This window comes from Fringilla coelebs (assembly GCF_963513975.1).
Source record: "Fringilla coelebs genome assembly, chromosome: 1".
In the NCBI taxonomy this organism is placed as follows: domain Eukaryota; kingdom Metazoa; phylum Chordata; class Aves; order Passeriformes; family Fringillidae; genus Fringilla; species Fringilla coelebs.
The window spans coordinates 87070046-87085366 of NC_140028.1; the positions used below are offsets into that span (position 1 = coordinate 87070046).

General features: G+C 43.5%; 1 protein-coding gene across 2 annotated transcripts in view; it reads left to right on the forward strand.

Annotated features, from left to right (window-relative positions):
- BMP6 (bone morphogenetic protein 6) overlaps positions 1 to 15321 on the forward strand; it is an 86106-nt gene that overhangs the window by 49440 nt on the left and 21345 nt on the right. For both annotated transcript variants that reach the window (XM_084210817.1, XM_084210816.1), the window contains exon 2: positions 12831 to 13023. In XM_084210817.1, coding sequence (XP_084066943.1) covers positions 12831 to 13023 — 193 coding nt within the window. The remainder of the gene's footprint in view (positions 1 to 12830; positions 13024 to 15321) is intronic.

Below are 15321 nucleotides of genomic sequence, written 5' to 3' on the forward strand. Positions count from 1 at the left end.
TACCAGAGAGTACACTTTTTAGAATCCTTTTTATCCCCCTCCCTTAATATCAAGCATATTATTACTCATCTTGGAGCACTTCATCACTGCTGTTTCTGAGTTGGAGATTTCTCCAAGTATGATAGCAGCTGCAGCTAGTAACATCAATTATATAACACTGAGGTTCCTGTTCTCCTGGTTTGACTGGAGGAAGTTCTTCACTAGGACATGCCATATAATTAATTGCCTTTTTCTCTGCATGCAAACATTATAAAAGCTTTAGTCTTGCTGTGTCTGTGAGAAAATAGCCATAAAACGATTCACTTGCTGAAGCCACAACCACACTTGTTAGGGTGGCTTCGTGTGCAGGAATGAAAAAGATTCTGTTAATTTGCATTAAAAAAGTCTGGTGCTTTTCAACTCTCCCCACTATTTATATGTTTGTAAAAAGTGTGCTTTGATGTGCTAACCTGATCCAAACTTTCTTATGGTTGATGGTTTTCTTATTAAAACACAAATAAAAACTGAGTAGGTATGGCAGCTGTCTCCATGGAGTCTTGTTAATACTGTCAGATACATAGCATTACCCTCCTGCTGTAACTTAAAAACAGAAAAAATAAGGGACTTGAGGAAAAAAAAAGTAATTTTTTTTAACCAATGTGCCTAAAGTCATAAACTAAAATAAATAGTCACAAACTAAATCATAAACTGAGTCATAAACTAAAATCTGTGTCTGGGTAATTTAGTTGTTGACAACATTAAAAACTTCAGGCACAACAAAAGATAAAAGATGTATTTTAAGAAGAAATGTCTTGTAGGCATTTATTTAAATTGATTTCTCTCTATATATTTATGTATACTCATATTTGAAAGAGTTTTGCTGTTTTTCTCCAAGGTTGGCATGTGACCAGCCAAGGCAAGAGAGGAGGGCATTACTAAGAGAGAAGAGCGGAAAAATAAAATCAGTGATGACAAGGCTGGATTGGGTGGGGCAGAGAAATGCTGGGATAGCCAAACAGCCAGGACATGATTGCAAGGAGTGAAGATATAGAAGCCAAATGTCTAAAAATTAATTTGTGGGCAAGCTGCTCTGCTGAAAATTTTAACACATTCTCTTTTTTTTCATTTTAAATTCTGTCTCCAAGAACCTGATAACTGAAAAAAGGGCAAGATAAACTGAAAGCCAGAAATGCCAACATACCAGGCTGTTTTTTTTAAACCAGTGAAATTTATTAATTTCCTATTTGTTAACTTGAGACCTTTTGGAGTCAATTTATGTGCTATTACTTTAAGAACATATGTAGACAACTTTTGATTTTTAAATGCCTAGAGCCCAAGGATTGCTTTGGGTATTTGGTGAAAGTGAAGGGGGTGGGGAGAAAGGGGAGGAAAAAAAAAAAAGTAGTACTTGGCAGAGTCTGTCTCTTTTCCTGCTGGATGTTTTTCAGGTGAACTACCAGCTATGCTACTGTATGAAAGTCAGGCCAACTATGTGGAACTAAGGATTATTCCACAAATCCCCTTTTAATAGTTCTTTTAATGGTGCTTTTCCTCAAGTCTTACTTTTTCCCTAGGATTTCCTACCCTGCCTGGGAGTCTCCCATCATTCCCAAAGCATTGCATCTGCCTGCCTTTCACCCGGGCTGGGCACTGTGCTCTGCAGCTGGGAATAGGAGCTGTGTCCCCCGCAGGCCCGGCGCAGGGCTGCTGCCACTGATGGCTTTATCAGATGGACAGAGACATTCCAAGTATGCTTCTGGTCACTGTGGGATATGGGAATATAAAAAATAATGAAAAAGGACGGCTTAGACCAAAGCTGTTAGTCAAACCAGGCGTTTTTGTCAAGGCTTTTTTTTTTAAATTTCTGTTCTTAAAGAGTGAAAATTCTTTACTCCTAAGCAGATTGTTAAAGCTGTGTGATGTCATTTTCTTTTCTTTTTAAGGCTGTGTTTTGAGCAGCTGAAAGCTGCAGGTTAGGTAAAACTATTAATGACCATTTTTTGACCTCTGCTCCAACCGCCCACAGCGGCTGCAAATTTTTAAACGTCTGACGGCTGCTTGGCTCTCCGCAGCATCATTATGTTGGTTGACAGCAGATGAGGTTTCAGAGGTAAAAAAGTCACTTCCCAAATTGCACCCTGCTGGCATGGCCAGTAGACAGATTAAAAAATGGGAGTTTAGTGGCATGGCAGGGCAGGAGATCTCGGTTTTTATGAGCAAGGTGTGCCAAGAGTTCCCTCCGGTTCTCTCTGGCTGCGTGCATGGTGGGGGTAAATCATGACACAGGGGTAGTGTGGGGAGAGTGCTTTGCAAGATGGTATTGCCTCAGAAAGAGGAACACCTACTTCACATTGCTGTAAGGGCTGTAGAATATTCTATGATTTCTGTTGGGTATTTTTTTTGGTTTCATGGTTGCTGCTCTTGAGCACTTCCCAGATGTGTCAGGGTTGCACGGTGAGCGACTTCACGGCCCTCCTGTGTGACAGTGATCGCAGGGGTCTCAGGATGAGGGAAGAGATGAGAAAGTTGACTCCATGTTTCAGAAGGCTTGATTTATTATTTTATGATCTATATTATATTAAAAACTATACTAAAAGAACAGAAGAAAGGATTTCATCAGAAGGCTTAGCTAAGAATAGAAAAAGAATTAATAACAAAGGTTTGTCTCTGACTGAGACAGTCTGGACAGGTGGACTGTGATTGGCCATTAATTAGAAACAACCACATGAGACCAGTCACAGATCCACCTGCTGCGTTCCTCAGCAGCAGACAATCATTGCTTACATTTTGTTCCTGAGGCTTCTCAGCTTCTCAGGAGGAAAAATCCTAAAGAAAGAATTTTTCATAGAGCATGTCTGTGACATTCCTGCCTTTGCTGGAGAAGGCTGTGGAAGTGGTGAGACTTTCTTTTGCCTTCCTCCATCCTTTGCCCATCCCCTCTTTGCCAGCTTCCTGGGCCTGAGAGAGTCTTGCCTGAGCCTTCAGGGAACCTGTCAGGATGACCAGGACAGAAGGGCAGGGAGGAAGAAGTGATAAATAAGAAGGGTGGCAAGAGAAATAGCAGGTTTGCTAAAGGTGCTCTGGTATTTCCGTGTAGATCAATGTCGTCCAAGGCGCTGTGTCTTCCAGGTGACACAGCTGGGAGTTGTCCTAACGCTGTGGTGGTGTTCAGCCCAGTGGTGGTTGAGAATCTCCCATCCCAGTGGCATGTTGGAACCCCTTCCTCTGGATCAGCGTGCCAAGCCAGCGCATAGCGAATGGATGCACGGAGGGCAGGTTGGCTTACAAACTGTGCAGTTCCGTGGACAAATGTACATAGCCAGGAGTAAGAGTCTTCAAAACACTTCATTGTTTCTTCAGGCACTTCATGCATTTGCTCTCCTCAGGCTTCAGAGCTGTAGCATCTGCTTGCCTTGACCGTCACAAAGAGTCTTTTTTTTTGTAGTCATGTTAAAGGTTGGGAATTTGTGGGGTCTCCCGGCCCTGATTTTACTATTTTTATCCCTGCAGCTGCTTTCTGCCCTTCTTAGGGGCAGTGCTTCATCCTTTCTTGTCTCTTCTGTTCTCTGGCTCACGTCAGGTCTGGTGTCCTTCATGCTGTCTCACAGAGTGCCCTGCCCGTTCCCCAAAGCCCATGCTCTTTGGTGGTCTTTTGGATGCTGCTTAATTCAGTCATTTGAAATTGGAACCCTGTGTAAAATGCTAAATACTGAACAATAAGTGAGGCAACAGCATTTTGTGCTATCAGCTGGAGTCACAAGTCATGTCAGCAATGGCCATGCCCTTACAGTGGTGGTGTAGTCTCCAGGACAGCCTGACAACCTCTGGAGCAGGGCTGAATTCTGTGTAGCTGAGTCTTGAGTGCTGGATTAAACTTTTCCAAAAATTTATAAATGCTCTGGACAGTATTTTTATGGGGAGTGATTGCATAGTGCTCTGGAGATATTTTTCTCAGCTGGGCTATTAAATGAAAAGCTGAAACCTGCCTGTGATGCCAAGAGATGAGTGCTCAACAAAATGAAAGCCTGCAACTTAAATTGCAAACCTTCATCTGTTGCCTGCTTTCCTACTTGCTGCTGGTTGATTCACAGTCGTACCAACAAACATAAAACCTCACCTGCAAGAAAAGCAGAGAGGGTAATGCCCATAAATTAAAAAAAAACCTCCCCACTTAGCACAACCTGTGTTTTGAAATTTAGCTCAAACTTGCAACTGAATTGGTCTGTCCTGCCTTAAATTCCTGCAGAAGGACGAATAATTTTGAGAGATGGTGCGAGATAACTATGCCATTTAAAAAATTCTGGAAATATTTCCAGGCCCAGTGGGTGCACCCAGGGCAGCTGTGCTTCCAGGGAGCTGCGTGCCAGTGGCCATGCCAGCAGGAAATGCAGCGTGACCTGTGGCGAACCTGGAGGGTGGGAAACGCTGCGAGAAGATTTCTGTGGGCAGCTCCGAGTGTCCCAGGCAGTTCTGTGTGGGTATGGACACAGGAGCCGGTGCTAAGCCAAGGAAGCAAGCAGGAGCAGTAGGAGAATTCTCTTCCCACCGTGTGCACAGCTGCAGAGCACTTCTGATGGTGTCTCTGAGCCGACGGGCTGGCAGGATCGGCTTCTCCCCTCCCGCAAGCTGGCTGTGCACGCATGAAGCCTGGCTGTGAAATAGAAATGCTTTTTGAAAAGCATAATATTATTTTAATCACAAATTATTTGGAAACGCAATACAGAAATAGCTTCAGATCGCTTCTTCCAGAGGGGTGTTTTTGCAGTCAGAGTCTTTATCAGCTTCTCAGTGGGAACTGCATTAATATTGCCACAAAAATGCAAACAGTAGTGCCTTTGATAAAGCAGTTTGGCATCTCTTAAGCAAAAAGATGTTTTGTTTTCCTAAGATACAACGCTGTTTGCAGTGCAGGGACCTGCCATATGTGCCAGCATATGGAAAGAAAACACCAGCTTTGTTAACATTTGTGTTGGGAAGCTGTGGGGAAGGGATGGAGGAGGCGGCTGTGGAAGCAGTTGCACAGTGATCTCTGTTATTTCAAGAGGGACAGCCCAGGAAGCCCAAAAGTGAGTGTTGGTGGCAGAGGTGCTGGTGGCCTCCAGTCAGCCTCCTGGCTTAGCTGCCCCTGAGCACTTTGCCAAGGGCACTCCTCCTCCTCAGTTTTGCTTTGGCTTTTCCCATCGTGTGCTAGAGCAAGGCTGGTCCCCACCGCTGCCTCTTCCCATTGCAGAGTGGAAAAGCTTTGCTGGCCATACAGTAGGCATCTTTGTGAAAATGTGAAAATGCCTGTTTAGTACTTTCTGGTATCCCATGGGTATTATGTATTTGATTAGGGCATTATTTTGATTTTTAGACTGCCTCTGGTTCAAGAATCCTGAAAGGAAGCTGTTGTGCAACTATTTTAATCTGATTTTACAAGCTGATTCCAGCTTGATTCCCAGCACAAAGAAACAAAGAAGAGCTCTGCTGCATATTTCATCCAAAAGTAAAAACCCCTCCTCCTTTGAAGCTCTTCTGTAGAGTGTTATGTTTAGAGAGAGATTTGCTATTGTTTAAATTTAATCTCCGTAATTACATTGGGATTGGATTAATGATGGGTTATTTTCTGAGTCATTATTTTCTGGCACACACAGCTATTGAGCATAAAGCCAGGTCTTCATTGGCTGTAAACTGGCATCGCTCCACCAAAGCCAGTGGAATAATTCCACTTTGTATTGTGTTGGCCCAGATGTGAAATTAGAGCTGTTTTGAAGAGAGCATCGTTTTGGAGTTTGTTGGCCTTGAATCTTCATATTATTGTAAAGGTGTCTGGGCATTAACTTAAAACTGCATTAAATTTATGGTTGCACAGCTGGTTGTTGTGTCTAACCCACCAGAGGGATCACCAAGTGGTACAATGCCAGACTGAACCATAGGAATCTTGACCTTTTTTTATGTTTAAAAACTGCCTTTTGTCCCTGTGGTTGTGGGACAAGTTCATCAGGGAGTTGTGGCAAACTTTTACCTGCTCTTATTCATGAGAGCAAACCTTGGTCAGTTTGTTTGGGATACTGTACTGAAAATCCAGGGGAGATGTCTGAGAAGCAGAGGGACTGCTTCTTTTTGGAATTAGTTATTTTTGCTCATTCTGCTTTTCAGAAATGGCTGAAGGGGGAGGGGGGAATTTGGGAAGATCTGACATGTAGAAGAGCAGCAGCAGGAGCAATGGGCAGTGGACTCGATGTAGGTGATGAATCCCTCATCATGACTGGGGTAAACAAAAGAAACAGTCATTTTTAGGAGATTCTGGGGGCCTGTGTAGATTTACTGTGATTGCAGAAAGTAGTTGAAGTTGCTGTGCTGAGACCAAGGTGGGTGGTGCACCTCTTGTGCATGTTGGGCAGGGAAAGGTTTGCTTTCAGAACTTGTGTTCTAATATCTCATCTGAGTTTCTCCACTTTTAAAGAATTGTCCTTCTCACCACCTGTGAAATGGCTTGCTAATAAATCATAGTTTTGAAAAGGGGAAGGTTTTGTTTTCTTTTGAGTCTTTACAGTAAAAAGAAGGTGATCAGTCCTGTCCATAAGCCGTAGTGGATTTAGGATGTTGCTGCAGTGGGATGGACCACTTATCTCTATCTTGGTGCCCAAGTGACAGTGGCACACGTTGTATACATGGAAGTGTGAAAAACGGGCAGCAGTGATCCTTTTCTGAGGCATCCTCACTACCTTCTGGAGACATCTGCTTTTGCTGCTGACCTGCTCTTGAACCTGCAGGTCCACCTAGAGCAATGTAACTTCTGTTTCCTTGTTAAACAGCAGAAAGTACCTGTAAAGCCTATTAGTCTTCTCTCCTTCCTATTTGAAGATATTAAACTGGTGCCTTGTGCTCTTTGGGTTGTACTCTGCAGTTTTTAAAACAGTGTTTGGGAAATGCTGCTTATTTGAGGAAGAAATGTCAGCTTTAATCTTTGACAGTAACAATGCTTCTGCAGTTGTGATCATCTGTCAGAGATGTGGGACTGTTTGGGAGACTTGGTATCTTTTTTTAGATTGACCTGATGGATTTGGAAAACACAAACAAACCTTCAGGCACATGCCTTCAGGCATCTCTTCCGAGTAAATGCACTGCAGACCCCATCCATGTAGATCCACTGTGAAACAGAAATTGTAAGACCCAAATGAAGACTGAGTCTTTCTCTAAAGCTGGACATCCCTCAGGCTGGGTGTACAAACCTCCATATTCTTACTCTCTTTTGCTTCAAAAGAAGCAACTAGCAACTGTGGACCAAGATCAAGGAGGGAGGATTTAAGCTTACGTGAATTTTGTTCTGTGCAAGCTATTGTCTGCCAGTATTGAAGAAATTCTGGTGATGCCCACTGTAAGTTCACAGCAGTAGATCAGTCACATATGTACATGGTCCATTTATTAGAGGGGACTGTTGGAGCTTTAGTAATGCTTAAAGCATTTGAGACATAATACACTGCTTCATTGCTCCAGATGTGATAAATGCTGTTGACTTAGAGCAGAAACTGGTGATGTAATACAGAGGAATTGCCTTTGTGCTGATTATGTAGATGTGGTGGTGAATCTCCTGTTAGTAATTCCAGTTTTCAGATGTTTTCTCATTTTATTTGGGAGTGGGTCACGTGTAAAGGCTGAGAAGAAATAAATAGGAACTACTTATATTTGTTCTCAAACTGAATTCAGGAACACTTATGCAAAACTCACTTTGCATAAGCAGGTTGTGAATCCTGGCTACTTTTCCTGGAGCATGTGGCCCTGCAAAACCAAGTCACCATTAAAGATCTTGATGTGCAAAAGATTCCATGGTAGTTTCAGCTTTGCTGGAGTCAGGACAAATGCAGAATGTCCTAAATAGTCCTGTCTTTTTAATTTGCAACCCCACTCCTTCCCTGTGTCCTCCAAGGCACAAATTGTCATGGAAATAATAATTATTTATATAGGAAATTTATTTTTTAAAAATTACTTCTAGAGTTCTAGGTTGGTATTTTTGGCTTTGTTTTATTAGAGTTTGAACTAGCAACTTCCTTAAGCCAGTATTTTAATTCTCACCTGAGCCCTTGACCTAACACTTTTCTCAGCAGCTGAGAGCTGGAGAAAATCACCAGATATCATCATACTTGGTGCTGCTGTTCTAAGTGAAAATTGTGTTTCCTCAGGAAAGGCTCTTGACCTGTTATTTCTGCATACTGGTTTGATTTAGATCCAAAAACAAATGCTTAAAATTCCAATGCAGAAGGAGAATTTATTTCCATGGCTGTCATTAGACTTCTGCTTCCTTTGGTCCAAGGTGTGCCCTTCACAGTCAAATGGAAGTAGGATGGTATAGTTGCCAAAATAGATGTGTTAATTTCTCAATTAATTTTTTTTTCTGTGCAGTGTTTTTAAAGTAACAAGTATTGTAAGCAGCATGCTATTTTTAAACCAGGGACATTTTGTGCTGAAATTGGCTATTGCAACACTGGGTTAGAATTAGAATACACAAAATTCAAAACCACAGTAACCCTAATTTTGCCATTTTTGTCTTTTTAACTGCTCAACAATAGTGCTGTGTTTGTATAGTATTTAAAAATATTTGTTAAGGGGAATGTAAAGAGCTACTGGCAGGCTTCTCTGTTAACTCTTTCTGCCTGCTCTGGCAGTCTGCTCAGAAATGGGCTCTAGTGAAAACTGAGGGGTGAGTCCAATGTCCAGAGCTCACACCTTCCTTTGCATTGCAAGCAAAGGAGCAGCCGCCAGCAGACCCCCATGGTGGAGTGGGCAGTCCCTCTGGCTCCTGATGGGCTAAAATCTGTTTGCCATCTCTTTTCCAACTTGCCCTGATACGTGCAGGCCTGGATTTGTAACCTCCAAGGACTTACTCCAGCAAAAGAATAGTAATGTTTGGGATAATACAGTCTGACCATGAAGATGAATTTTATAGGCTGTAGTTCATGCCGTGGCCTCACAAAGACTGGTTCTGCCTGGCTTGGTCCTAACATTCCAGCCAGCACTCTGGGAAAAGGTTATGGGGGCCCAACACCACTCAGGGCTTCTACCTTCCAACCTGCCCCAGCTGTGAGCTGCCTGATTTTCCCTGCAGGAGCTTTGCACAGTTGGGACATTCTTATGTCCATCGTCAGACGGAAATTAGCTTTGGATTTCACATCACCGGTCAGACTGACCCAAATGTATTCATGTGGAAAAAATAATAACGGGAAAGCAGCTTGAGAAATGATTTCTGCTTTTTGCTCTTGCCTTGCATTTTGGTGCGTGCTGTCTGTATTTTGAATACAAGCTCATCGGATGCATTGTAACGCAATAGCAATCCAGACTGGGTAATCCTGGGAACCAGCAGCTTGAATCTTGTCTTTCCAAATTTTACTGTTCTAAAAGTTGACTTCTTTGTTAAAAATGAAGAGTTTCCAGGGGGCAAAAAGCCCCCAGAGAAAGACTGTTGGCATTTTATATTTTTAAGCTGTCTTGCTGAATGAAAACAGTTGATTATTAGCTTGATGGGGTGACAATGAGTATATAGAACTTAAATATCTCACCACGCCCACAAAGAAAAAAAAAATCCACCCTCCATTGTATCATGGGAAGATACATAGCCAGAAAAACTTTCCAACTCATTAAACTTTTATACTTGCTTCATACAAGCTTAATGTAGGCTTTTTTCCATCCTGTGATGTTGTTGGGCTGCTTCTGAACTATCCCAGTGGAGGAGGACACCATCATCTTAGCAGTATTTCTTTCTTATTACAGAAACCTGCCTTTCTTATAACAGAATGAGCTGAATTGCTTAATCTGAAGGATTAAAAAAGGATTTCCTTGTTTGTGCGTTTCGGGTTGTTTATTCTGCCAAGCCTGATAACGAAATCAGTCTGAATGTTTCCCCTGTAATCAGTTTAGTCAGCTTCTATGATTGTGTGGTGTATTTGGGCAAGGACAGGGATAAAGGAAGAAAGTTTGAAAAAAACAGGAAAATTCTATTGTGAATATATCAGGCAAGTTACAAACTGAGAAAGGGTAATTGGAGTCAAGCATCATACCTGCTGCTAGTTGTCATGCTCTCTAGTAGTTGTTTTGGTGGGCTTTTCTTCCTCTTGTGACTTGTGTTTGACGTTTTAGGAGAGGAGTGTGGGAAAATACTGATTTAAAGGACTAGAGTTTGGTTACATCACTTTTAAAGTGCACATTTTGTGGTGGTGAGTGGAGGTCAGGCCACTGTAGCTGGCTTGAGGTCAGAAAGGAACAACAAAAATTGATGTTTGGGCTCATTTTGAGCTCTGGGCTCTGTGGGACAGCTCCAGGCTCTCTCTTGCACAAGGAGAGACCATATCACATCTGGATGTGGGGCAAGAACTGGCGGGAAGCATCAATAACTCTTTTGCTGCCTCTGGTGTAATTTTAGCTTTCTGGCACCCTGATGGAGTTCTGTTGCTTATCCCAGTTGTGTCCTTCCCCTTGCTCTTCCTGCTTCTTCTTTATCACCCTCAGCCACGAGCCTGAGGAAAAGCTGCCTCGCTGCACCTCTCCTGTAGGTCAGCTCATCCCTGTGACAGCACGGAAGGGGGTGTGGGTTTCAGCTGGTCACTGCAGCCCTGAGCGAGGATGTAGCGAGTTCTAAATCGAGAGCTGTTGCTTCATATGTGTGCCTCTCCAAACCCCTGGATTTAGACATTCCCTCACCATTAATTACATCCTCTCGTCTTTTAGCAGCGAGTAAGCGGGCCAAGCTGGGCATGTCCTGCTGCAAGCAGCCCAAGGCCGTTTCTCGTTGGTTGGCTGCTCACAGGTTTCTCAAAGGACATGACATGACTCCCCTCTTTTGGGAAGTGCACCCTGTGGGACTCTCCTCAGGATGGGAAGTGATTTGGCAGCTCAGGTCCTGTCTCGGAGGGCATACATGCAAGTGACAACAATCAGTCCGGTATTGCTGGAATCAGTCCCCATTAAATACAGGGGCAGGTGCTCCAAAGGGAAGCCCGGATCACCCATAACCAATAGCCAGAGAGGTAATTCCTGGTGGAGCTGGAATTGAGTGTGTTACCATCATTGGCCTTGGTGCAGTCCCTGACAGAGATGCTAGGTGTCACAACCTCATTTCTGGAAGCCATAGAGCCCAATCGCCCTCATTTGTCTCTTGTTTGACCTATGAGCTGCTCAGACAGATGCAGTGCAAGACTAACAAGATTGGCAGTGGTGTCTGACTCTGACAGCAGTTCGAGAATTTGCCTGTTTGCCTTGTGGCAGCCCCTAACACTGCATTCCCCAGTGTGGTGTCCCACAGAACGCTTGGCAGCAGTCATGCAGAGGTGAGAAGATTTCCAGGTGAGCTTCAAAGAGAAGGATGTGACTAATTGTCTCACAGGGAGCCAGGAGGTGGACCCAGCCAGATGAGGCAGCTCACATGGAAGGGCTGCCAAAAGAAAGGGAGCGGACGGATGAAACTGTGACTGGAGAAGGAGGAGGAACAGGCAATTGGGCAAGGTGGAGGGGAAAGTCTCCATGGGCTGTTTCCAGCAGCTGGGAGATGTCTGTTCTTCAGGGAGGTAACCTGTGGGTAAAGTGCCGAACCTCAGGCACGCTGGCTGTCGTTCCTGGCTCTGCCGCAAGCCTCCGCCGCCTGTCCTTGGACTAGTCACTCTCCCGGTGACTCAGTATCCCAGCTGGAGAGCAGGCATTGCTGCTTACCTCATGGGGATGTTGTGAGAGTAGGCTCATGGATGCCTGTGCAGTCTGATGTATTAAATGGGGGCGGGGGGAACAACACAAAGTGACCACAAAGACAAACATTAAAAGGGATCTGTTCTTCCTTTGCTGCCTGTGCACATAATCATGTCCCTAATGATAATGTAATGGTGACTTATTCATCACTGACTCCTCCAGTTCCACTGGTGGGAATGGCTTCTTGTTTTTGCTTTTTGTCCCCTCAGGCTTGTAAAGATGTAATTTTGTATGTTTATATAATATGTTAATGTTTTAAGCAATTTCTAGTAGAAAATTAGAAAAAATAACAAACAATTAATCAAAGTCAGACTAAACTGAGATGTAATCAAGTAGTACAAGAGTGGGACTGCAAGCAGAGTTTGCAAAGGGAGCCTCAGACAGAGAAAATGCAAATCCTGACTCCTAAAGAAGGAAGAATTCTGCTTTGTGTCTGTCTTAAATCCTATGCCTGAGAGTATATCCAAGGAGGTCTAGGACCAGAAACTACAAGTGGTCACTCTTCAGCTCTCTCCTTCTAAAATAAGCTTCTGCAAAGGAGGGGGAGCTCTGGTTAGCTTTAACCCTCAAAATAAATGTTATGTTAATCATATTCACTCACAAGGTGGTCCAATGGCTAGTGTACAAACCTGGGAACCGGAAAACAGGATGTGTTAGGGCACTTAGGGAATAGTGCCTGGTGCTGTTAACTTGGTTCTGCCTGTGCCTGTGTGTGCTAAAGCAAATGGAACTATGTGTCTCCCTGCTTGTAAGAGAACTATGAGACTTTAGGGAAATGCTGTAAAGAACCTGGAGAGCCACAGGTGGAAAATGCTGGGAGTGATCACAAGCTTCAGAGTTTTACACAGGAGCAAAATGCATGGTCATATTTCACCTGTCACAGTTGGCTTTTCTTTAAAAAAATAGGAAATCCAAAAGGAATTGGCTAGCGAGGAGGAACATTCATCTTCACTTAGTACTGTATTTGAAAAGCTTTAATTGCATAAGTTTTCCTGACACTCACCAGGGCTATCTTTGGAGAAAAAAACAAGATTCTTGGTTTTTTTGAAGGAACAGGTGGTAGCATGTAGAAACCTTTTGTTGTTAAATTTTAGTCATGGTTCCTTTTTTTTCCTTTTCTTTCCTTTTCCCATCTGCAGTTGAGTATGACAAGGAGTTCACGCCTCACCAGCGGCACCACAAGGAATTCAAATTTAATTTGTCTCAGATTCCTGAGGGCGAGGCCGTCACAGCTGCTGAGTTTCGGATCTACAAGGACTGTGTTTTGGGAAGCTTTAAAAACCAAACCTTCCTTATCAGCATCTACCAGGTGCTGCAGGAACATCAGAACAGGTATGCAAGAGGGGGCTTCCTCTGTACTGTCCTGGAGGAGGCTGGGATTATGCAATAATATCGATAAGGCTGAAAATAAATATAGGTTTGTTCGTGTTAACAGGGTTATGTTATTGCACGGTCCCTTCTTATGGGAAATGGGCATGGAAGGGTGTGAATGAGGGTGTGACTTAGCTGAAAGCTTTGTCTTTAAATAAAGAAAGAACCTGCTGAGAAGCAGTAGATTTTTAAAGCACAGCTGGCTTTGCTGTTGTGTAGTGAAATTCACATATCCCCTTTCAACTTAATACTACCAGCCTGTTTGAAAAATACTGGTAATTAGCTCAGACTTGATCTGCTCTCAGCTGGATTTATATTAAAGTGAATAAAGCAGAAGAAAATTCAACACGCTGACCACAGGTACAAAATCATTTCTAGTCTTTCAGTGGCAATGAGAGAGGAAAAGTGAGAGAGGCAGGATAGAAACTGTGACACAAAAATCCAAACAAGTGTAAATGGAGTGATTAATTTTAAAAGAGTAATGTTTCAGATGGAGGAATCATGTAAGGCTAAAAGATGGAAATACATGGTCAATTAAATGTCAGAGTAATGCTGTGGTACCAAAGTGTTTCATTACTTCTACCGAAACTTGTCAGGACTGTAACTGTTCCTCTGCTGCAGGCTTAAAAAAAAAAAAAATCAAGACCAGCAGTGTTTGAAAAAAGCTCAATTTGTTTTCTCTTTGAAGGCTTCATGGGCGTTTTCCTTTCTGCTCCTTCTTTCTCCAGTGTTTCCACTGGTACCGTTTGGAGGGATCAGCCTTTGATGATTGGCAGTTCTTAGGGCAACATCAAATAGCTCGTGGTTGTTCTGTGGGGAGTGTGGCTTCTGGGGAAAAGAGAGAAACACTTGGGTATGTAGGTGATGGGGAAGAAGGTGTGGGTTTTGGAAGATCAGTGTTCCCTTTGTGCTTCAACTTGCAGATTGCTGGAGTGCCTCCTGGGGTGTTGTGCGTGCTGGTTAGGATGTTACATCAGCTGTTGCCCAGTTGAAGAACTGATCAAAGTCCAGCCAGTCATGCAGATTTCATAGATGTTAGATATATTGTTCATTTGGAGACACATTGCAGAAAAAATAGCGAGTGTTGGTCTGCTTCAGATTCCAGAAGTAGAGATCCCACCTCCTCTGGAGCAGGAAGGAAACCTCTGCCAAGTGTCTGTGGAAGAAATCGATAGGCTGCTCTGTGAAGTCACCGAAGCAGGACACAGAGTAGAACTGTCAACTTTTATGTGGATGTAACATAAAGTTGGAGTAAACTGAGCAAGCAAGGCAATGTGGGAAAGAGAATAAAGTATTGGATAAAGTACAGGATTTGGCCCCTAGCACAACCTGTTCCTAACAAATTTAGAAACTCTCTGCTCTGAAAGTGGCTGTGTGCAACACTGATGCTGGGACGTGTATCTCTCTTTCACACGCCATAGCAGAAGTGTGCCAAAATGGGATTGCCCTGCGAAGCTGTGACCTGTCCTTTGTATTCTGCGTGTCCTGGGCATCCCTGGGTGCTCGGGGCCTCCCTAGGGCCAGAGCAGAGACAGCACACCTGGTGGGGATCCCCAGGGGGGTCTCTGCCCAAGAGCTGACGAGTGTTTTGGGTCTTTCCAGTCCCTTCTGCCGCGTTCCTTCTGCCGTCGCTGGCAGTCACGCTGAGGGGATCCCGCTGCTGGGACTGGGAATCCTAACGTGGCTTCCTCCAGGGCCGGGCTGCCAGCAATTCCCTGTCCCTCCTGACAGGGGCTGGGTGTGAACCGCTGACCCAGGGATGAGTGTCTGTAGTTCATTACTAACCCCTGACTCATCCGGTCCCTCAAGGCTCCCTTTTTGTTTCTTTTCCTGCTTTATTTATTTACTTTTACTGGTGGGAAGGAGGGAGACGTTTGGCTGAAGCATTTTGTACTTCAGATGAGTCTGTGGGACTTGTCACATCATCCTCGCAGAGGTGGACAAGATGTGGCTCACAAATTCCTGCAGCTGTAGAAAGGACATGCCCTTTTCCATTCTTCTTTTCCTTTCAGCTTAAAGGACTCTTTCATGTATGTGTAGACATGGATAAGCTTCTATTTTTTGTACAGCTTTCTATTTTAGGCTGTAGGCTTTCTATTTTATATAAACTATCTGTATATAAAAATGTATACATATTTATTGATTGTCCCCTTTATATTAAAAATATGCAGATGTTAAAAGAGTTAAGATAGTAGAAGCTGCATATAGTATATTCAATGTTACACTCAGTTGAGGTCTGACTCCATTGGCTACAAACAT